This window comes from Panthera tigris, chromosome F3, assembly GCF_018350195.1.
Source record: "Panthera tigris isolate Pti1 chromosome F3, P.tigris_Pti1_mat1.1, whole genome shotgun sequence".
Taxonomy (NCBI): domain Eukaryota; kingdom Metazoa; phylum Chordata; class Mammalia; order Carnivora; family Felidae; genus Panthera; species Panthera tigris.
In genome coordinates, this window is record NC_056678.1 from 14,961,423 (window position 1) to 14,985,251 (window position 23,829).

At 41.7% G+C, this 23,829-nt stretch overlaps 1 protein-coding gene across 17 annotated transcripts in view; it reads left to right on the top strand.

The window, feature by feature from the left end:
- The window catches only part of DNM3 (dynamin 3), a 565,070-nt gene that overhangs the window by 525,437 nt on the left and 15,804 nt on the right, over positions 1-23,829 (top strand). For 6 of the 17 annotated variants that reach the window (XM_042975642.1, XM_042975638.1, XM_042975648.1 and 3 more), the window contains 2 exons: positions 7,272-7,498; positions 8,180-8,419. In XM_042975642.1, coding sequence (XP_042831576.1) covers positions 7,272-7,498; positions 8,180-8,419 — 467 coding nt within the window. Of the gene's footprint in view, positions 1-292; positions 373-879; positions 1,003-7,271; positions 7,499-8,179; positions 8,420-10,599; positions 11,917-13,310; positions 13,976-16,462; positions 17,052-23,829 lie in introns of those variants that run through there. The other 11 variants (XM_042975634.1, XM_042975636.1, XM_042975637.1 and 8 more) reach the window with 8 other exon arrangements.

Sequence of the window (23,829 nt, forward strand, 5' to 3'; positions counted from 1 at the left end):
GAACTATAAAAAGCCTTTATCCATATTTCAGGATTTATTTCAAAATTGTGTTTGTAAATATGACCTTCTGTTGTTGTTCATGGTCTATTCATTCCTTGAATAAAGGTTTCCTTGAAGAAACCCCTTGAAGGAAACCCTTCTTGAAGAAACCCTAAGCACCCATGGTTTTTACCTAACTCCATTCCCAGACACATTTTTGCATATTCAACCAAGGTTAGTAGGATACTTGGAAGTATCAGCAGTTGGTAAGCAATATATTGGAAATTTGCAAACTATGAATTGTATTCTTCAGCTTAGTCAGCAGCCTACTGTGTGACCTGAAGCAAATTATTTGGGCCCACTGAACTGAAGTCAGTCACTTCTAAAATTACGGTAAGAACAAGGAGCTGCCTCACTGTATTGTCAGAGAACATAATAAATGCAACTATATGCCATTTTGAAAAATATAAAGTAGTAAACAAATAGTCTGTGTATTTTTAAAATTACCCTCTTAACTTTGCTTAAATGAGTTCAGGTTGTTTTGCCGTGGTATATCCAGGCACTTGCTTATTTAAACATTTTCCTGATTAAGTATCATTTATCTTTTCACGATTTTATCGTAAGTCATTAGTGCTGCCATCAGTTCAAACGCTAGGTTGCTCTGCGCTATATTAAATCATCAGCACAGGAAATAGCACTTCCTGTCTAGAGCTGTAAGGAGTAGCCTGACACTAATTAGTTAAAAGGAGGAAAAAAAATGACTCTCTCACAAATCCATCCTACTTTCACCTTCTCAAGAAACACACACACACATACACAAAGAAATGTGGGAGTAATTGCCCTCACCCCTCACCGGTGTGCTTGTTGGCTTTAATGAAATGGCTAACCCCCCACCTCCAGGGCATAATCCATGGAGGCAGAGCTCTTGGAACTGTCTTGAGAGAGACCTTCAGAATGATGAGAACGAAGACTTCAATTCCGACCTGATCGGCACGGTCAGACCTTGACATGGAGATTAAATAGGAATGCGGAGAAAACGGAAACATCATGTAATGCCAGATTCTTACGAAATTATGGTTATCTTTCTTTGAAATTTAACTTTTTGTATCTGTCAGAAAATAGTTTTACGTATCTCAGATGACCACTTTTCCTTGAGTATTATTTTATCTATGTTTTTACTGTGTATATAAGAATATATAGTTTTTTATATATTTGATCATTATATATGTAAAAATGTAAAAAATGGCTATTTTTAAGTGCCATATTCTCATAGCATCTTTTTGTGCAGAATGTCTGAGCCCTTTTTGTTCATTCTGGAAGTGTTCTATTGAGTACAGGGAAGAGAAACATGGTGGACGCCCAGCACCGTGTCGTGCACATGTGTTGATTTTTTATTCACTTTAAGGTGCAGAGGTCTTCAAGGTAGAGAATTAATCATAGAATCACAGCTAGAAAACAAATACCTTGACTGCTCATTCTAAATTCCATTCACTTAACCCTGCTGTTTCTGGAAATGGCTCTGGGTAGACGCTCCAGAACCGATAAATGCCTGAAACGGGGTCCTCTGCCTGTGGACAGTCACCATGGAAGGTGGTGCTGTGGCCTTTCCTCTTTGAAATGCGAATGGCTGCTCTGCCTTCTGAAAAAGAATATGTTTCAGCCAACTTTTATAAAGTTCAGAATTTGGTGGGCAGTTTCCTTTGAAAGTTTACATTAAGTGTTCTGCCACTCAAGTCTCCATATGGAATTATTTAAGAAGTTTAAAGCCAGCAATAAATGCCTTGCCTCAGACATACTGTAAGCCTTTGTCTATTGAAGGGCAGCAGCTGTTTCATTGCTTAAGCATACTAGGTAACAGCGGCACAAAGAAATAGCACGTTTATGACAGCCGGTCCTTCTGGTCAGGCTACAGTCGAAGCAGCAGACTTTTGTTCAGGACACACATTAACACCCCATGGCAAGCACAGTTTGATGGCCTCTCCTCCGCAGCTCACTCCACCGGAAGATTCGTCATCAGAAAATCAAGAAAGGGGATCCAGCTTGATTGTAAAAGTGTGACTGGCAAAGTGGTCCACAATTCTGTGTTGGGACCCATAGGACAGCCACCCACTGGGTACCCATTATTTTGCCCAGATTATAAATGAAGAAACTGAGCCTCCGAGAGGTTAAGTGACTTTCCCAGGGTCACACAGCTGGGGCTGGCAGGGTCCAGATGAAAATCCAGATCCTCCCATTTGCAGTCTGAGGGTCTGTCCATTTTAACGTCCGTTAATGCATATGGCGAGGTTAGGAAAACTAAATACAGCTCAACCTTCTCAAACTGGGGGACTCCTATCCCCACAGCACATACCTGGTGTATCTTCCCAGAAGGTTCATTTACTCAAAGATTTCATTAGGTTGTTTGCATATGAGAAGCAATGTTTTACATATTAACTAGAAATTCAAGCAAACCCAGATAATACAAAATAGAACATAAAGTTTTTATGAAACTTTTTAAGAACCAAATATGAAGCCTAGAGGCGTTTCACACTTGGAGTGTGTGCTGCTCCTGGACCCCCGGAGATCCACATCCACTCTCCTTGGCCATTGGCACTTTGCTGGAAAATTAGTAACATGTGCCCTAGTTTCAGAACTCACTGTAACTTTCGTGTGTATGAAGTAGAGTGTTATTTCAAATGTTCATTATTTGAGGTGAAAGTACACCTTAAATACCAGGACACTGAGTTTGTTTCTGTGGGTCAAGAACTCAGCATCCTGCTCAAGAAACAGATCGGGACCAGGGTCCAGAAGTCCCCCTCGTGTTTCCCCTCCCCCCCACCCCCACACATCCCCCCCCCGCCCAAGGGTAACTCTCCTGATTTTTTACAGCATAGCAGGGTGCTGCCTGTTCTCGAACTATGGAACCATAGTTCCATAGAACTATGGAATCATATATAGTGCGTGCTTGTTGGTGTCTAACTTCTTCTGCTTGACGTTATGTTTGTGAGTCAAAGGATGTTGCTTTTTAAAGAAGGGAAACGTCATTGGTCTCTAGCAGAACTAAATCCCTGAGAAATGGAAAGGGAGCTAAAGCAGACGTGAAAGAACTGTGAGAGCTTAAAAAATCACAAGCTTGTCACCAAGCCCTTTTCCCAAAGTAAGCACGTTTACACTTCTCAGTTACGTTTTTTACATACTTACCCGTGTGACCGCGAGCAGTCACAGACTGCAGCCCTCCCGTCTAGAGACGGAGAGACCTTAAGGAAACGGTCTTCTTAGTAACAGAATTGTGTGACAATTCTGGGAATGTCCCTTCCATTTGTGAAGGCCTTAAAATGGTCTTAGTTATGAAGACAAAAAAAGGTCTAAGTTGCAAACCTATCACAGGTTGATAGAGAAGGGTTAAAGTAAGAAAGAGGGGAAAACATGTGGAAGGTTTTTAATGACCTCACATTCCTCTACACTGAGCAGAACGACATGGCACAGTCATGCCTGTTTATCTAGCATGTGGAGTCTGAGCTGCAGTGAGGTTTTGCGTATGAGGATTTTTTTTGTGGACCGTGCCAAGATGTATAGGTTATAAGGTGTTACAATTAATTAAAAACATAAATATTATTTCAAGTCTTACATCCAAGTATAATTCGTCTATGTCACCTTCCGTGAGGTACATTCCAAATGCCATCATCTCAAAGAGATCTACTTGGCCTCAATTGTCGTGCAGAATCCTTGATTTACATATTTGTACCAGGGACACACGGACTGCTCAGAAAGTCCCTGAAGTGTCTGGAAATTCCCTGAAGTCCCCCCTACCTTTGTTCCAGTTGTAGCATCACCGCGCTAAGCTAGCACATGAGTAGAGGCTAAAGTTTTGTTCCAGTGCAAAATAAAATGTTCACCTGCATACGCTCTGTATTGAACTCTGTATGTCACTTGATGCCTGCACTATTGCGATAGCTTGCTCTTTTGTTCTTGCGTGTCTGCTCACCTAACGCCAGTCTGGCCTATGTGCTTTAGCAAGAATAGCTTTTGTGTGCTGAGCACTAACGAAATGCGAGGCATTGTGCGAGGCAGTTTATGATCCTCAGGACAGCCCTTGACGCAGCTACAACCGCTGCCCTCATTCTGCAGATCAGGAACCTGAGACTGACAGAGGTTGCTATTTGCCCAAGAACGGGAAGCGTGGGAGCTGGGACTCGGATTCAGAGCTGTTTGCTCCCAGAGCCTGAGCTCTTGACCACTGTGCTGCACCGCCGTTTTCTCCCATGCTAATCATACTCCTATGAATTCAGAGCTTTTGCCAAATCTTTGGGACAGTAGGCAAGTTTTGGTGTGTAACATTTGATGTGGAAGAGTTGATTCAAGGCAGATCTTTTATCAGAATGCTGAAACAAGCCCTTATTATTTTATTTCGTGGTTTGACAGCCGCTTCTTACTTCAGACCTGCTTTAAATCTATTCTTGGAAGGACCTTCTTTTAAATTACGTTTAATAGATTCTAAGTGATGCTCCAGTTAGAGGTAAAGCTTCAGACTAGCTGAACTCGACTGCTGTTCAATGCCAGGAAAATTGTCTGGTTTTGAGTTCTGAGCTGCGCCATGTATCTGAGTGCACACACACACCCAACCGTGGAAGATTTGTGTGAATGTCCCTGACTCCTTGGGTACTCCTTGGGACTCCTGCAAGTGTGCTGAAAAGTGAATAATTCTCCAAAAAAGGGGGAATGAAATATTCCCGAAGCTAACTTTACTGTCTTTCCTCGAAGTCTAACTTTCCTTCCTGACTTTGGATTTTCTGCTCTTCGACTCACCCAAACCTCAGTGGTTGAGGTGTCCTTGTTCCTTTCGTTCTTGCCCTGTCACATCAAAACACCACCAAGTCGAGTTGGCTTTTCCTTTATAATGTAATTTAGCTGTGCCCATCTTTTCTATTCCACTGCAATCTTGCTAGATTAAACCCTCACCATCTCATAAATGATCTATTAGTCTTATAACAGATTTCTTTATCGCTGTTACCACCCTTACAAATTCTTTTCCAATCACAGACTAATTTCCCTAATCTCTCTTTTATCATTTCACTTACTTGCTTACAAGTTTTCTGTGGCTTCCCATTACCAAGTGGATAAGGTTCAAATAGTTTTCTTTGGCATTCAAGGCTTTCACATCTGGCCCTAGGTGACCTGGCCACATTTACCTTCCACAACTATCACACATAAACCTACCCTACTAGACAGTTGTCCAAATACATCCTGTCTACTAGATTACTTCCATATTTGAGTCACTCTTGGTTTACAAAATATGTGCAAAGAATACTTTTTATTTCACCACAGTGAAGCTGTGATTTACCTGAATTTTCTAAACTATTTACATAGTTTGATACCTTTAAAAAATAATAAAGCTATGTGTTTTAGACTCTTATCTCTTGGTTATGTATTTAACCACAACCCAGGAATTTTGAGCATCTGACAGCTATTCCGTTGTCTGCCTGAATTTGTAACAATTAAATATACTGGCCTTTGCTCTTTCTTAGAAAGACCCAGTGACTCTAGATAAGGGTTAGTTTCATTTAACAGAGAAACTGAAAAATCCAGGTTGGTTTATTTTTCTAGGCTTAAGTCAATTAGCATACTTCCTTGCCACTCTAAAATAATGATGCTTAAACATAAATTGTCTTTTTTTTTTAATTTTTTTTAATCTTTATATTTGAGAGAGAGAGAGTGTGAGTGGGGGCGGGACACAGAGAGAGGGGGACACAGAATCCGAAGCAGGCTCCAGGCTCTGAGCTGTCAGCACAGAGCCCGACTCGGGGCCCAAACTCATGAACCGTGAAATCACAACCTGAGCTGAAGTCAGACGCCCAACCGACTGTGCCACCCAGGCACCCCCCAAATTGTCTTTTCTAAGCACTCAAAGTGGGGAAGACGGTAATGGAAAGAGCACCAGACCTTTAGTCAAAAGATTTGGGATTCAACCTAATGTTATGTGATTTTGGGCAACGTACTTAAACTCTGAACTTCAATTGCTTTATCTGTAAAATTGGGATCATAGGGGCCCCTGGGTGGCTCGGTCAGTTGAGCATCCAGCTCTTGATTTCAGCTCAGGTCATGATCTCACAGTTGGTGAGTTCGAGCCCCATATCGGGCACTGTGCTGACAGGCGTGAGCCTGCTTGGGATTCTCTCTCTGCCTCTCTCTGCCCTCCCTGCTCGTGCGCTCGCTCTCTCTCTGTCTCTCTCTGTCTCAAAAATAAATAAACATTAAAAAAATTGGGATCATAATACATTTCCTAAGTGTGTGGTGAGAATTAAATCAGAAGACTTCTGAAGGCACTTGGGACACACCATATTCCACCGATCCTCACATTCACTTCACATTTAATATTTCTGACGCCGAAGATGCATGTCACACTCAATGGCATCTTGGCATTCTGTCATAGTTTACTTGATGGTGTGTTCTCTTTGTGGCCCAGAAAATTATAGTGTCTTCAAATTACTGGTATCTTAGACTTGGAGAAATATGGTGGCCAGTGCTCTCTCCCGCAGGGTGGTGCAGTATATGCATCCTCTCCATTCTCGTTCTGCTACAAAATGCCACTCCCCTAAGACTCATACGTATTGTTGGGACTTAAGTCTTTTTTCATGTATCTGCTAACCATGGAGACTCATGCCAGTTCTCATTACTGTTAAGTAGCTTCTATTGGAAACTTCTAGAAAGCGGAGACTCTCACTTTTTTTTGGTAAATCAACTTGCATAATTATAGAAGGTTCTGTGTTTAATAAAAATTCACTTATTGGTCCTAATTCCACTTTTGAGATGACACTGCATCCTGGGATCTTGCTAGTGTTTCAGTGATTTTGGTAAGAGCTAGGAATACCAAGGAGTGGATGGCTTGTGGTATTATATAGGTTTCTTACATCAGTGTTTTCTGTTGAAAACACTGCTTCTTCCCTCCTGGTACCTGCCTCGTCTCTAAGCCAAGCAGCCTCAGACAACATAGTGGAAATGCTTACGTAGCCAACAGGCCCTGCTCTGGCGATGGCAGGGTTTAGCCCTCTTTTCAACTAATGTAGGTTTTCCTTTAGTCCACAGCCATGAGACAGAGGGAAAAACTGTTCCTGCACTGGTGCTGAGAACTGGGAGGACAGGAGGAAACTAGGAGTAAATAGATGCATACACACTGTACATCTTGCATACCTCACGCATCATGCACCTTTTCCCAGAGTGGGCTGTTGTAGACTTTGTCCACAGCCTCTGAGCCAGTTTATGCCATCTGACCGCACGTGTGTTCCCATTTTTATTTTTCTGTGGTGACCTGACAGGTTAAAGATTTCATCAATTCGGAGCTCCTAGCACAGTTATATTCTTCGGAGGACCAGAACACTCTGATGGAGGAATCTGCTGAACAGGCGCAGCGCCGGGATGAGATGCTCCGAATGTACCAAGCCCTTAAAGAGGCCCTCGTGATCATTGGTGACATCAACACCGCCACCACTTTCACCCCTGCACCGCCTCCTGTGGATGACTCCTGGATACAGCACTCCCGCAGGTAGGAAAATGGCCCCATGTCACCGGAGGCCTGCCAAGCTCATCCGGTATCATTTTCTGAGTTTGCTTCCCTAAACCAATATGAACCTGAAGAAAAAGGATAATGTAAGTCCAGGAGTGAAAGAGGAGGTCAGATTTTCCCAACCCCCTTCAAAAACAAGCACAAAACATCCCTACAGTGGAATGTTATGTGGTCATTAAAAAGAATAAGTTCTATACTGAAATGAAAAGATAGTCAAATTAATGTGAAGCTTTAAAAAAAAAAAAGTAAGTTGTAGAATGTTGTGTTCTAATATGTACAAAAAAGGAATTTAGAGAGAGAGAGAGAGAGAGAACATTGCATTATATGGCACTGTATTTTATTGTGTTGTATTATAGAAGGTATTTGAAAAGGATACACAAGAAACAGCTACTGGTTGTCTCCACAGAGTGCACGGTTGGAAGGAGGGAACCTCCTCTCCACCATTGACTCCTTGTATACCTTTTCTTTTTTTAAGTTTTTTTTAAAGTAATCTCGACACCCAGCATGGGGATCCGACCCAGGACCCTAAGCTCAAGAGCGGCATAGTCTTCCCACCAAGCCAGCAAGCAGTCAAAGTGTAATTTTTACAAAGCAACCAGGAAGCTATAAAATACTCTCTTAAAGATGAATTCAGACAGAAACTGCTCTGTCTCTCCCCAGGTCACCCCCTCCGAGCCCCACCACCCAGAGGCGGCTGACCCTGAGCGGTCCCCTCACGCGGCCCGCTTCCGGCAGAGGGCCCGCACCGGCCATTCCCTCTCCCGGACCCCACTCGGGGGCGCCCCCCGTGCCCTTCCGGCCCGGCCCGCTGCCCCCCTTCCCCAGCAGCAGCAGCGACTGGTCCGGAGCGCCCCCGCAAGTGCCCTCCCGGCCTACCAGGGCCCCGCCCAGTGTCCCCAGGTGAGTGCTCTGCGCGCAGCGCAAGCCGGTGTGTGCTCTTCGGTTCTCTTCTCATAGCATGACAGACAGAGTTTATTTGGAAAAGAAAATCGCAAAGATATTATCCTACACATTTGCGATTTTCACCCGGGAAGGGTATTGTGGGCAAATGGTGGAGCCTGTGACACCATTTAAAAACCAATATGTGGTCCAAACCTCTCCTTTACCAACTGGCACACACTTAATGAGACCACAGAAAACTGGGTCCAAATGAATGACATTTGGGCAGCTGTTCGTAGAATCTGAGAGAGCACTTTGAAAGGCAAGAAAGAGCTGTGGCGGGGTTATTGCAAGCTGTGTGCGCCATAGGTCCCGAGAGTATCAGGAGCTAAGGCCTTGCCTTCTCTATTACCAAAGGAGTTCTAGAAAACCACTAACTTCAAGGAATATTATCCATCTGCCCTCTGAACTATAACCCTTAAGCCCAATATTATTAACTTTAATGTAGCCTGAGTAAAAACCGGACTGATTAGTTTGCAACCTTTTTTTTTTTTAACTACGCATAGAAATTTTAACACGCACATGATGATTGCTGTGTGCAGTCACTAACCATACATGAGATGGAACTTTGTACATTTGAATAATACACCTTGGCATGTGTAAGCAGATTTTTCAGGCTTGTGAAACAAAATACTGAATAAGTAAACGAAACTTGAAACGTATACAGTTGAAGCTATATTCTCACTTTTGTGCATTTACAGTCAAATATGTACAATATGTATAATTAGAGATTTTATTGTTTTTTTAATTTTTTTTAATGTTTATTTTTTTTTTTGAGACAGAGAGAGACAGAGCATGAATGGGGGAGGGTCAGAGAGAGGGAGACACAGAATCTGAAACAGGCTCCAGGCTCTGAGCTGTCAGCACAGAGCCCGACGCGGGGCTTGAACTCACGGACCCCGAGATCATGACCTGAGCCGAAGTCGGCCGCTCAACCGACTGAGCCACCCAGGCGCCCCATAGAGATTTTAAAAATAGAAGGAATTAGGAGGTTTTGTCCTCAACATCATAAATTTTCAAAGGAAAGAACATTAGCCCATACAGAAATTTAATTTTTTTTTTAATTCAATTCAGAGGATTAAAATATTTGTATGCTTAATGAAGGAAAACCTTACTATGCATGTACCATAAAACAGAAGTGACTTCCTCCGGCCCACGAAGCCTGAGTCACCTCACCCTCTGATTGCGGGCCTTACATTTATTCTGATCTTCATACTTTTGGGTGAAATGAAGAGAAGGGGCAACTTAAACATGTAAACAACGGGTGGTGTAGCAGGAATGGCAGAGGATGTGAAATCAGAAAACCTTGTTTGTCACAGACCTCGCACAACTCATTAAACTCTGAGCTAGGGGTTCCCCATCAATGAAAGAGGAACGATTTCACCAAGGTCGTTGCCCACGTCATATGAAATGAGGTGTTTGAAAGAGCCTGATAAACTGCAAGGCACTGTGGTTGTTAGGGTTATCATCACTTTGGTCCCAATCAGAAAGGATATATGTACTCTCAAACCTATTTTTTTTTCTTAAAAATAGGTTCAGTTTATAACTCATTTGGAACACAGCTAAATTTCTAGTAATAATAGTAAAAGTGATAGCTAATATTTATTGTGCTCTCACTGTATGCTAGGCACTGTCCTAAGTGCTTTGCAGGTACATTTTTGTTTACTGCGCACAGCAACCCAAAAGGATAGGTTATTATCCACTTTACAGATGAGGCACAGAGTTCTAAACAACTTGCCCAAGGCTGCTCGACCAGATCCGAATGGAGCTGGGCTTTAATCCCAAGCAGTCTGACTCCAGAGCCCAGTCTCCTGACCACAATACCAGGGTTTCTCAACCTCGGCACTGCTGGCATTTTCCTTGTGGGGGGCTGTCCCACGCACTTCAGTATGTTTTGCAGTATCGGAGCCTCTACCCAGTGGATGTCAAGTCGTACTCCTCCCCTCCCCCCCCAGTTGCAACTATAAAAATGGCAACATTGCCAGCGTGTTTGGGGAGGTGGGGAGTGGGGTGTAAAATCCCCCTCTCCTTGAGAACCACTGCACTACGGTATTTCAGAGATTTTTCCCTTCCGTGTAAAAAATAAATTTAAAAGATCATTGTTGAGTCTCACTGCAAGTCAGATTAAATTACTGTTTTAGGAAACTTCAGACTGACTGGGAAAGTGTCTGCCATTGTGCCAGGAAGGTATGGAGGCCACTGGGCAAGGGCGTTGAGAGTGGGAAGACAGGAGTCCCATAAAGAGTCGGCTGTTTTGTCTGTTTTGCTATAAGAAGGAACCAGAGCAACCTGGTGGTGCCTTTCCTCAGGAATGAACATGCATGTCTTTGTTTGCTTGCTTGGCTTTTTTACCTCTTTGTTTCAGATAAGCTGGCTTGCCAATACCCTTCAGAGATTCTGTTGAATGCTGAATCGGTTTGTTAAGTGGGATGGAGTCGCCCTTGGTATTCCCAAGCTCCTGCGCACAAGGTAGCAGGCAGGAATTGGTAGCTTGCGCTAGAGAAGGGGAATCACCAGCTTTAATGCATCTGTGTTGGGGAATTTATAGGACAGCAGTTATGTTATTCAAAATTTCTAGAATATTCTCAGCTTGGAGCCAGATCTAACTTGCCCTGGCCTTGAAAAGAGTCTCAAATGTAAAACAGAAATGAGAGTTCAGAGTAAAAGAGGAAAGTTGGTTTTTGTGCTGAGCCTTCAAGTTTCAGCGCCAGTTCAGCACAACGGGAGGGAAACCCCTCTGGGGGGGGGTGGGGGGGGTCACCTGAGAGGGAGCAAGAAAGACTCTGTCAGGATCTTTATGCCTATTAAAGTTTAGCTTTAGATGAAGAATTCTGACCACATAAAGTCTGTTTTTAATAAAAGCCAGAGCAGGAATCCTACCAAATGCAAGCCAGAAATGGGGTTTAAGATTTCAAAAAAAAAAAAAAAAAAAAAGGAAAGAAAGAGAAAAAGAGACGACAAAGATGGAAAAAGAAAGAAAAAAGTTGAGGAAGCTTTTGTTGAAACTTCACCTTGTTCTGTTTATTTATATATTCTGATTTCCCTCTATGAGTTGCCTCCATTTTCTCTATTAAAAACTTAAAAAAAAAAAAAATGAAATGCCATTATCCATCATCTCCAGGAAAACAACCCTTAGCTTTCCGAGAAGGAAGTTTGATTTTTTTTTTCCCTAGCTCTTTACTTTCTTAAGGGCCCTTTCTCTTCCTTTATCTGAAACCAGAAACTCATAACGTGACAAGACAGTACAAACCATGTCCCGCCGGCTCCCTGTTGGGCATTAATATTACAGAGGCAGTAACTGAACTTTTAGAGGCAAAATATTCCGCCATTCGGCATGTGCCTGCACGTAGCTTTCTTCTGGATAATTTGCAACTTCATTAGCAAGTTATGATTTTGACTTTTAAGAGCATATATACTTTTAACCCTATTCAAAGGTAATGAAAGCACTTGCAGTTGGACAGAAACCATGAGCGTTCTGCTTTTTTTTTTTTTTTAATTATTATATATTTCCATTCCAATGTAAAGGAAGAGGAAGGAGAGAGGCGGGTGGAGTCATTTTTGGCCCCACTTTTCTCAGCTGCTCAAGCTGTTCTGGTTTATGTGCGTGGAGGCTTTCGGTGAGGAAGCTGGAAATACTGCGAGCTACATGCCTGTTTTAATTACTTCCACCTGAGCTGGGGGGGCATCTCTGTCCCAAAGAGACTCACCAGTAGGGATGCTCCTGTCATTAGTAAGTTCAGTGTACACAAATCTGATTTGTGGAACATTTTCTACCGCCAGAATATCTGACGTGCCCCTCCCCTCTCGCCCCACTCAACTCCTCTGAAGGGGCTAAAGCCCAGTTTGAAAATCCCAGCCAGTTTTGTTCTTGTTTAGCAAGATGATCTTAAGCAGACATCACCACCTCTTTAGGGGCCCTATTCTCTTACTTGAAGATCCCAATCTTCATCAAATACTAACGTTGGGGCTGATGTAGCTATTTTCAGTCACAGCTTCTTAAAATTAGTTAATTGGGAATCACAGCCTTTGACATTAACAGAACAAATTAACTGAAGCAGAGCGTGTTTTTCCTGGCAACAGCTGATTCTGGCATTATTTTACTCATTTGTCTTCTCCCCTCTCCTTGGACTAAGCTATTTTGCAACAGTCAAAAGGGGATAAGGGTGGGAGGAAGGGTCTGTATCCAAGGAAAAGCAAACTTCATTTGCCTCGTCACTCAATCCTCTCTTTAAAAAAATATATATTGAAAAACTGAAGTATGTTCTTTTAACTACCCTTGTCACCAAGTCTGATGGTGTCTTTTAAAAATGGCAAAACTGAATCATAGGAAAGGATTTGGCTTTTACCCCAACTCCTCCACATGACAGAAACACAAGATGGAAACCAAGAAACGCTCCATCGGAGGACTCTCTGATGAGTGCCATCGCAAAGCTGGCACCCTGCTCTGCGTGCGCAGCCCCGGAGGGGCATCAGCACTGCCACAGGGTTTCCCACTCGGACCCATTCCGTGACTTATTCATTTCCCCCGACTTGACATGGCACCCTTGTGCTATGGCACCTTCCGGTCCCCCATTCTCCATAATTTACTGCTAAACCAACCATGGCAAAAGATACATAAATCCCTCCACACAAGGAGATAATTGTTGCACTCGTGGTCTTTTCTTTAAGGAAGTAAAATCCATTTGGTTCTCTTTACAATTTAATCTTGTTTCAGACATTTGACGTTGATACCCTGCTGTGCTATATCTCTTTTACATATTTTATATGTTGATTTAATTGACAGTTGACACGGAACCCCTTTCACTTAGGGAGAAGGTCTCCTTGTTTTGTTTTGTTTTGTTTTGTTTTTCAGCCAGTCCCCCAAATTTTGAGTAAGGACAAACCCACGATTCTTATAAGTGTGTCTTTGCATCCCTAACATGAAGGTTTGGTGCCATGAAGGATGAAGCTGCTGAGAATTGAAGTCATGGGCTCAGGGTACATGGACAATTAAGCGACTTTGGGGACTAGCCTGTGTCCGACTCTCCCGCAATCATGTCCTGGAAACATCCTGATTTGCTCCCTCTTCAAGAGCCCTCTAAAAGTATGACTTCTCTTAGCAGCTGAGTGTCATTTGGACAAATGATGAATTCTCCTTGTGATTTCTGATTTCAGCCATGAGGTTTCTTTTTTTTCCTTACTGTCCTTCCCCTTTAAAGAACAAATAAATAAATTTATGATTAGGTAGTCTGATTTTTCAGGGAACAGTTTTTATTTTTAGCGACTGGATTTAAAAGTTAAGCAAAAAAATTTTTTTAAGTATAAATGCCAAGAATAGAAACAACTTTGAGGTATTCTTTCCGATTCTTAATACTTAATGCATTTCATGAGGCTGCTGTGTCACAAAATTTGTTACTGAAATCCCAAATGTAATTAATAATTTGTTGCAGGTTTAACATGAGTTGTCATGATGCTTCATATATTTTAATGAAAACAGAAATGCGGCCATAAACTGTTCACTAAATAAAATATTCAATTTAATTTAAGCCCCTCAATTAACTATCCCATCAAAATCATTCAAATTCCACAACGATTCTGGTCGTAACATAATATTGCACTGAGGTGAATCGATGGTTAATGGCAAAGTTTTTCATTCTTCAGTCTCGGTTTCAATCTGGTTTAAGTGAAGGTAAAATTAGTCTGGTGGTTTCCTTCTTGGGTCTAGCAAACTTGAGTCTCCTTTACACAAACATCTCCATCCTGCCACAGTGCGAATGACGGGCAGCGTGTGTAGGTGAGGCCCGGGAACAGAACTGCAAGGGTTCTGAAGGTCAGAATCTGGGAGTTTTGCAGAGGTGTCGAGGCGGACTTCAGATTGCCTTTCTGTTTTCGATGTGTCCCCTATCTTACTTTTCCAAACATCCGATGTGGCAGGAGGATAGAAGAAAAAAGAAAAGAAGGAACGATCTACATCAAACTAAGTACAGGCAACATAAATGCAGACAGGCTGCAGGCAGTGGTAAATATAACAATATGCCGCTGTTAGCCCAGTGGTAACTGGCATTAAGTTAACGGAATACAACTGTTTCCACGTCCCGTGACAAATAATAGCAAATAGCTCTGTCATTGTTCTCTCTGGGGTTCTAAGTTGCTAAGCTTCAGCCATTGCAGGGAAAGCCCTTCTGAGTTTCAAGATACCCAGCCCTGCCCTGGGCTTCACCTGATTGATAGAGGAAGACAGCCAAGACGGGAGTCTGGCACAAGAGCCACTGACCAGTGAAAACTGCACAGTAAATGATGATTATTCTTCCTGTGGCCAGTCGGCAGCAAACTGTCACCGGTTGGAATCTGCTGAATGTTCCTCTATACAAGTTGATGTCAGCTCAAAAAAGAAAAGAACAGAGCAGAAGAGCGAAGGAAAAGAAAAGCGAACTGCACCCGGTGTAAGCAGACGGGCGCACACAAGCTAGTACTGCTCTTTCATCGTGCCCTCTTTTGTCTCCTTCGCTGTGAGAGAAGAGTGGTTTTCCAGGGAAATCCTTCACACGCAGACAGTTCTGGTTAGATGGCATGTTTTTCAGTGACTTCAGAGATCCATAGCACGAACAGCTCATTCTCGGAGTGTGCTGCTCGGATAAAATTTAGAGGTGAGAGAGCCACAATTCATGGCCCTGAGCTGCCGGGTGCTTCTTCCTCCCCTCTGACTTATCAGCTACTGTGAAAGACTAGAGGCGAAATTTAGCTTACAAGAGTTGCTTTAGCTGATAAACAGCCAGGAAATTAAACATGAAATTGTAAACACTGCATCTTTCACTCAGAATGTGCCTTAAATGCTTACCTCCAGCAGTATGAGAAAGGGAGTTGAGGACTTAGCTGAGGGTTTGATGGCTTTTGTCTGCCTGACATAACTTTATTGCTGCTTAAACACAGAATTTTTAAATGCCCAACACCGAAATCCTTTAGCTCACTAGAGCCAACATACTGTAACCATTGTCTGGGGGAACCTCTGAAGCTAAACACGTATTTCCACCCTTTAGTTGCCAAATGAAATCCATCTGGCTTACTAAATGCTGTTGCCAAAAGAATATTACACTTTTGGTCTGGCCGGTATTTTTAAGTGTGGGGGGAGGGGGACAGTGTTGGGAGGGCATTGGCTTGAGAGAATCTGTATGTGTACTGATGCCCTATTACCTGTACGTGGATGAAGCTGAGATCACTTGGCAACTCTGATCAAAAATAGAAGAATTCCTACCTAGGGCAAAGTCTAAAGCCACAAGGTATTTAGGCAGCCTCATCATGGCATGGTACTTTCTTTTCCTTCTGGCTGCTTTTTAGGCATCAGAGCCACGTGATAAGCAAACCCACAAATAGCGGGTACCCTAATTTCTGGAATTATTTTTTTAATGATTCCCATAAACACTAGGAAATGTGTTCCTAGTGTTCCAGCCAAAATGATCAGCTCACATGAACTGTAGAGAGAACACATTCCATCCAAGGATCAGAAAAAAAAAAAATGGTTAATCAAAATGGCAAATGGCAAAATTCTCAATCACTCATGGTCAATGTCAAGGCTGGGCCTTCTTGACTTACTTCAATTGCTCAGACATAAGGAGAGTTCCAAACCTTCATCAAGTCAATGTTTTCCCCCATTGGAATTAGTTTCACATCAAAAATTAGGAAACAGTGTAAATACTGGGAACCCAGTAAATGTGCAAGTTAATATAAAATTTAGAAATAAGCTCCATTCCCGGGGCGCCTGGGTGGCTCATTTGGCTAAGCATCCGACTCTTGATTTCAGCTGAGGTCGTGATCTCACAGTTCGTGAGTTGGAGCCCCGCACTGAGCTCTGCACTAACAGTGTGGAGCCTGCTTGGGATTCCCTCCCTCTCTCTCTCTTTCTCTCTCTCTCCTTCCCCCTCCCCCCCCCCCCCGCGTGCACTCTCTCTCTCTCAAAGTAAACAAATAAACTTTAAATAAAAATAAACAGAAATAAGCTCCATTCCTCCCCTGCTTCCTTTGCGGAAGGGCTGACAACCCAGCGGAGAGGGAGACTAACGAGACCTGGGACAAAGTAGCCGCACCGCCACACAAGAGTCCCCAGGCTTCCGTGGCAGGTCTGAGAACCAAGAGGAAGTGAGACTGTGTGAGAAGAAGGCTTCAGGTGGTTTTGAATATGATCTGGGAAGTGATTTTATTTTATGGTCAAATATAGCAGTTGTCTCCACCATGTAAATATTACCTATATTTGGTTTCAGATTTCCATGAGGCAGCATTATCTAAATTTATTTTAGTCAGTATATATGACATTGATCTAGAATGAGACCTCTTGTGAGAGTAGATGAGAAAAGACTTTCAAAGGTATTTTGCAGCCCAGAAAGTCTAAAATGAAATTATTTCACTTGGGCATGGATGCTTATATAAGATATATTCTGTACCATGTGTATTTTTTTAAGGTTATATTAGGATTGTTCTCAAAGCCAATTTTAAGAGTGAATGAAATTTTTCCCTCAAATAAATCTACCCTTAGCATCATGCTCAAGGGACTTTGCCAGAAAGTCTATACACTGCTCCACCTTTAGACCACCATTCACGGAGGAAAAGCTATAAAACCTGAGGAAAATGTCTACTTATTTTTAAAACAACTAGAATTTCTTTTTTGCTTCTTGGTAGTGTTGGAAAATATTTTAGTAACTAAAATAATAAAACTTCATGTGAGGCAAATTCTACCTTAATTATTGCCTCTTGGGGTGGAAAATTAAGGAAACATTAGTAAATGTGTTAACTAGAGAAACCACCACAGTAATTTCCCTCCACATATCTGAGTCTAAGGTCAAAATAAAACCCATGCCACACATATTATTTGAAAGAAAGCAAACGTCTAGTTTTAGCTCGACAATAGCAGTGTCAGAGTACTCAGGATTGAAACTAATGGACCACAAAAATCCCTGTGACTCATCATTAGACACTGATTAACTTACTTAAATGCCCTATTGTTCAGTGTAGGAATCTGTAACAAGGCATGTTGATATGATTACTTGATTTTTTTTAATATTCCAGACACTCTAAATTATCCCATTACCATCTTAATACTTGAAAACTCATTTTAAAGCACAGTATCTTTGAATAGACATGTTGAAATAGTGCCTCTCCTTTTTGCTTAAAACTTTGGTGTATAATTGACTGCATCTTATAAATTTCCTTCTTTTCTTTTTTTTTTTTTTTTTTTTTTTTTTTACCATACTTGCCTCCTCCAACCCAGGACCTTTTCTCCATATGTAGCTATTTGATGTATGTTGTTCATTCACCGTCCTCTAGGTGACTGAACGACACATGGGGCACTCGTGCCAATAGCCACTGTTACTGTACTGTTCCAAAGTCCCCTTCCCTGTTGAGCAAGAAGAAAATATTTGTGAGCGTCACAAGGAGTCCTTGCAACTTGTAAATACTTTCATAATCTCCATAGACTGTTCAGCTTTCAGTTAAAGTGTTGTTCTTTTTATGAGTAAAGCTTGCTTTTCTATACTTTTTCCTACGGAGTTCATGCTGCTTATTAAGTGTGCATTTTGAGAGGTAAAAATACGAAGCCAGAACAATGAAGGTAGCACTGACCACTGTCTCCAGTTGAGAAAGCAATATTAAATCAGAAAAGCGAGGTCTTAGAACCTTTCTCTTTGCTGCATTCTCATTGCACTCTTGCTTTGTACCCCAATCCTGAGTTCCCTTGTCCCTCAGGTGAGCCCTACAGCCAACAAGACAGTCTTCCTTTAGTTACTTATGTCGGACACCTGCCTTCTAGCTTCTAGTGTTTGGCAGGCCAGCAGGATGAGGTAATAATCAGAAGAAAATGTTCTGGTTCTTTGGCCTCATCCACGTACAACATTATCCAAAACAGTTTTCTGTGAGTGAGAACAGAGTGGCTTTGAGATCCCTTGGCCTAACAGGTTCTGTAGGAGTGTGGAGGAACAAACTAACTCTTTTGATCCCTTCTAAGATAATGGAAATATAAATTATATCTTCCTTTGCCTGTCCTTTCCATGATGTTTACAGACAGATGTATGTAGAAATGAGAGCCTTTCACTTGTAAACATGTTGGCTTCACTTTCTCCAAGTCAAGCCGTCTTCTTAAGCACAGCTCCGTGGTCATTACAGCAGTGTTTTCCTAAAAGCATATTTTGTGAACTATTCCTCCAGGATGATGGCAGTTTTCGTAAGACAGATGCCTAAAAGACATATGGTTTTCATAGATTTTTCCGTCTAGACTAGCTTTATTTAGTGACTTTTGGTCTGAATTGGTCTAGTTAAAGTTTCTGTAGAAGCTTGTATAAAAATTTTAAATGTGGGCATACCATTAAGGTGTAAAACAAAAAGTTTGACTTCTTATTGGCAATAGATTAAAAGGGATTGGTTGAAAGTTTCCTTCAGGTTAAGTAATTCTGACCATCCTCTATGCCCACTCGTCCACTCCACTCCCACAACACTGTCCAGAATGGAAAGGCTTACCCCTCAAATCCTATAACTGTTAAATTCATATACTTTTCAGTTTTCTTGAGTAAATTCTTTGTGTTCCAGTTGATGTGTGTGCGTGTGTTAGAAAGCTATAATTCTTTCTGCAGACTCTTTACATGGCCCAGGGGACATATGATTCCTTGCCCTTTTAGCACCAATTTTTACAAACACAGCATTTCCCTCATTTAAAAAAAAATAAAAGTAAAAAAAAAATAAAAGCACCCATCAAGCCGTCGAGTAAAGGAGATGGAACATTTGGGAGTTTTTGTAGTACCTTCAGCCACTGATAAAAATTCTGTTTTTAAATGCAGTTTTTGAGCCAGCATCAAAGACTCGTTTAGAAACAGTATGACACTTTAAGAGGAAAATAATTACTTGTAGACTTGCCTAGAAATCGGCCTTTTGCTCCCTCTTTTGTGAGAGCTAACGCCATGGCTCAATCCCAGTCTAGCTGTATCAGAACAAGGAGACTCGTGGAAGGGGGAATGTTGGCCACTCTGTCTCCACCAGGATCATCACCTGGCTATGCACTAAGCATTTAATTGGACTTAGTCACATATTTGTTCACTCACATGGCAGCTTGTGAGGCACACTGCCTCTCTGTTTTCCTGTTTGCTTTAAACTTTTTTGTTTTTAAAACTTGAGCTCTAAGGCATGTTAGAGCTCCTCCTGCTGGATTTTTTTTTTTTTTTTTTTTTTAAATCATCACTGGGATTGTAATTAGTAAACCGGTAACTCTTTGTCTCCATTTCTGCCACTTGGACTTATAGGTGTAAGTGGCCAGAAAAAATATCACGTGGTGCTTTTAAAACTGGCCTTTTAATTCACCAGGTATCACGGTCAGGCAGAAGTGAAACACTGGTGCAACATAAATCTTCCCTAAGTCTTCAAATTCCTTGATCTCTGTTTTTTTGTTACTAAAATAAAAGGAATTAGAAAGTTAACTTTTCCATCAATATTTCTAGTCACATATTTGCCCTGTCTGAGGTAAGGCCCCAAGTCAGATACTCATGGCTGCAAGGCTCTTGCCCTCTATCAGAGAGGGACAAAAAGCCTTTTCTGTCTTTCCAAACCAGGAACGAATATTCCAGTTCTATGTAGAGATTCAAAGGGGAGCCTTTTTCCTCCCCATCCCTGCTTCTTTTTCCTCTTCTCACTAACTTGAGATGACAAAGGAATGTGCATCTCCTCTCCCAGTAGCTGGTTCTTAGCACCTCCTTCCCAACCTCTCCTCCTTCCCCCAAATGGCGGAGTTGGCCAACCCCTTCCCCTGGTGCCTGGGGTGGGAGTGAGGGGGAGGGCAGGGAGAAGAGGACAGAAGAAGATGAAGAGGGTTAGACATAGTTGTGCCCCAGCAACATCAATGGGACTAGGTTTCTACATCATGTAAGTTCTTGGAGATCTCTTTGGGGATTTCTCAAAAGAGAGAGAGAGGAGGAGGGAGGGATGGAGGGAGGGAGGGAGAAAAGAGGAGAGAGAAAGGGAGAGAAATGGAAGAAAATCATCGGAAGGGACACTGCCTAACTTCATTCAATAGCCATGTGCGTGTAAAACTCTTTTCAAACCACATCCTTTCTTTTACCACTGTATCCCTCTCACCTTCTGCTTCTTTGCGGATCTTTGAGTCTTTCCCTCCACCCAGCTTTTCTGTTGTCAGTGATAACAGTCCAGAGGCTAAACCATGGGTTTTTTTTAATCTCAAAAATAATGCTGTTAAGGAATCATATTGTAATACAACCCCAAACCCTCTAAGTTCTCCGTTTTATGAATTAGGACTCAGAGCAAAACAAGGAATTTTGACACTTGTGATAAAGAACAAGACAACATTTTGTTTCTCAAACTGACAGTGCTTTTTTTTTTTTCTAGCTTTCCTTCCTTCACACATACTATTTCCTATTTCTTGGGCTGCCAGTCCCCTCAACTTCCCTTGCTTTCTGGAAGTCCTTCTAACCCCCTAACCTTCCAATCCCAGGCTAAGACTCCAGGTGTCCCTGAAACTCCTGAGGCACAGCCCTGTCAGAGCACTTACACTGTTGCCCCATCTCGAATAGAAACTCCTAGGCAGTGATTATGTTTCCGTACCTCTGACTTAACACAGCACGTAGCACATAAACAGGGCTTACTGGGAAATGAAAGAATACAAAATGAGTTGATGTGCAGCACTTAATCGAAATTTATTTCGGAATTAACCCAATATTTAGTGTACTGTAGGAAACAATTTAGGGGCTCCTGGGTGGCTCAGTAGGTTAAGCATCCGACTTTGTCTCAGGTCATGATCTCGTGGGTTCGAGCCCCACATCGGGCTCCGTGCTAAAGCCCAGAACCTGGAGCCTGCTTCAGATTCTGTGTCTCCTTCTCTGTCTGCCCCTCCCTCGCTGGCATTCTGTCTGTCTGTCTGTCTCTCTCTCTCTCTCTCTCTCTCTCTCTCAAAAGTAAATAAATATTTTTAAAAAAATTTTTTTAAGAATTGAAACACAAATACTTTCTCTCTTGTTCTGTTCTATTCAAACGCTTGCCTGCCTGAATGCTATTTTAAAATTATTTTGTACAAATCACAAAGTGAGCAGAGTTAATGTGGGCAAATCATCCTTTAAGCTACTTTTTTGCTGGAGTCACGGAAGTGGGTATATCTGTACTGTCCCTATGAATGAAATCCATGTGGGGAGGGAAATTAAAATTACCATTTATCTCAGGGACTAATTTATACAGGATATTAGATGTTTATATCATCAAATAACAGTTGTGGACTATTTTTCCCCTTATGTTCTTACTTCAGATTCCATCAACTGATTCATACTTTCCCAATGACATATGTTATAAAATCATGGGTTCATTTTCACAGGGGAAAGAAACTGGCTCTAATATGTAGCACGAATCATATTAGAGAATTCTTAAACCCTTTAAGTGGACTCCAAGTTCTCTGTTCTTTCCAACATCTACTGTAAACTATTCTTGGACAGTATTGGCTCATTGTGTTACTAACGCTGAAAAGGCCAAAAATATGCTGGATAGCAGCCTATATTATTTTTTATAATAAATTACAAACTACTATCTTCCATGTGGTCAATATCCTGACCGTCATAGCATTTTTTAAAACAGCCTCATAGCTTATAGATATGCAAAAATCTGTTTTGTTAATAAATGCTCAAAATAAGAAGCAAAGCACAAATGCAACTGTGTTCAAAATACTGTCTCATAAGCTGGTAGAGCAGACATTTGCAAGAGGAAGGTCTTAGTTAGTTGCTGTTCCATTTCACCCAGAGGTGCTCTCCTGATTTGTCCTTGGCATATTCATTCATTCCCATCCACTGAACTACTGGTTGGGACACTGCCCTCTGCAGGTGCTGTGGAGGACTGTCAGCAGGATAAAGAATAATCTTGGAAAAAAAAAAAAATAATAATCTTGGTTCACTGGAAGTTTATTAATGTCATTCAGATGATGAACTATGTATAAACTATATATACATGCCTTAAACTGTGAAAAACAATGCAAGGATGACATAATTCAGGAGGACCATGGAGAGACAAGGCATTACAGTTCCCAAGGGAGAGAGACTATGGGCACCCCCGACTCGGCTGATCCACCAGGGCCATGTTTGCCTGGGGCTGCTTTCGAGACAAGCCCAGCAGAGCCCACTGTGGGAGGTGCTCTTTATGATTTTAGAAAACTCAGAAGCAGTTTTTGTTTTAGTTCTATTTTGTTCTGTTTTCTAAGAAATTCCCCAGATGTAGCCTTACTTCTTATGGTTCAGTACACAAAACCCTTCATTTAAAAAAGGGTGTTTTTGTTTTTGTTTTGTTTTTTACCTGTTTCATCAATAAGATAAACAAGTTGGGCAAGTTGGTATCAGATCCTGAGACTCCTAGAAACTGGGATGTGTAACTCTACCATCATCCTGATGTAATTCTATGTAAATTGAATTTTTGAGACAGAAGTATTTTAAAGCCTCAATTATCTTTAATAAGGAGAACTTGTGGTATAAAGAAGCCTGTTGCATATCCTTTTCTAGGCAAATACTACCCTGGTAGGTATATCTCATTCCTCTAGATGTGTTAATGTTTGTATATCTTTTTTGAGTGTTTCCTTTTCTTTTTTTTTGGGGGGGGGGGAGGGTGGTTCACCTAGCTAATTCAGGTTGGATTTCAGTCTTAACCCTCTCCAAAGATGACAATTTGGAATGCATGTTCATAGATACTTACTTTCTGTACTTACTGACATTATCGTAAGCAAATACAAGCTTCCCTAAGCAAGTATATTCTTCTGGTGATGACTAACAAGAAAACTACCAGAGATATATAGTATCTTGGTCTTTACAAAATAAACCTAACACCTCTCTGACCCATCTTACATCTAATTCTCAAACGTGTCAAAGTATTTCTATAATCATTTCTTCATCCTTCTTAAGAGTTTTTTTTTCGGTACTTTCTCTTTTTGCTCATACTTTATCTGCAAGTGAATTGAATTGCTAATAAAGTAAGACCAAAATCACTTATTATACCTTAGAACAATGGTTTTCAGAGCCTGGTCCCAGGACCAGCAGCATCGGCAGCATCTAGGAACTTGCTAGAAATGTCTCACCACATTAGAAACACTGTGTGGTGCCCAGCAATCTCAGTTTTCACAAGCCCACCTGGGAATTCTGACTTATGGTCCAATTTGAGAACCATTGCCTTAGCACATGCTAATGTAACTGTCCAGTAGAAAGAATCCTGGCCTGGGAGTCAGGAAATCTTAGTTTAAACATAGAGGAGGAAGGAAACTGAGCTGCGTAGACTCAGTCTGGCTCATACATTTACCAGTCTCATAATTCCCACTTCCCACCCAACAAGGAATAAAGGCAGGGGCAGAAAGACCAAGCCATTTCAACAATCAGTGTTATGGTACC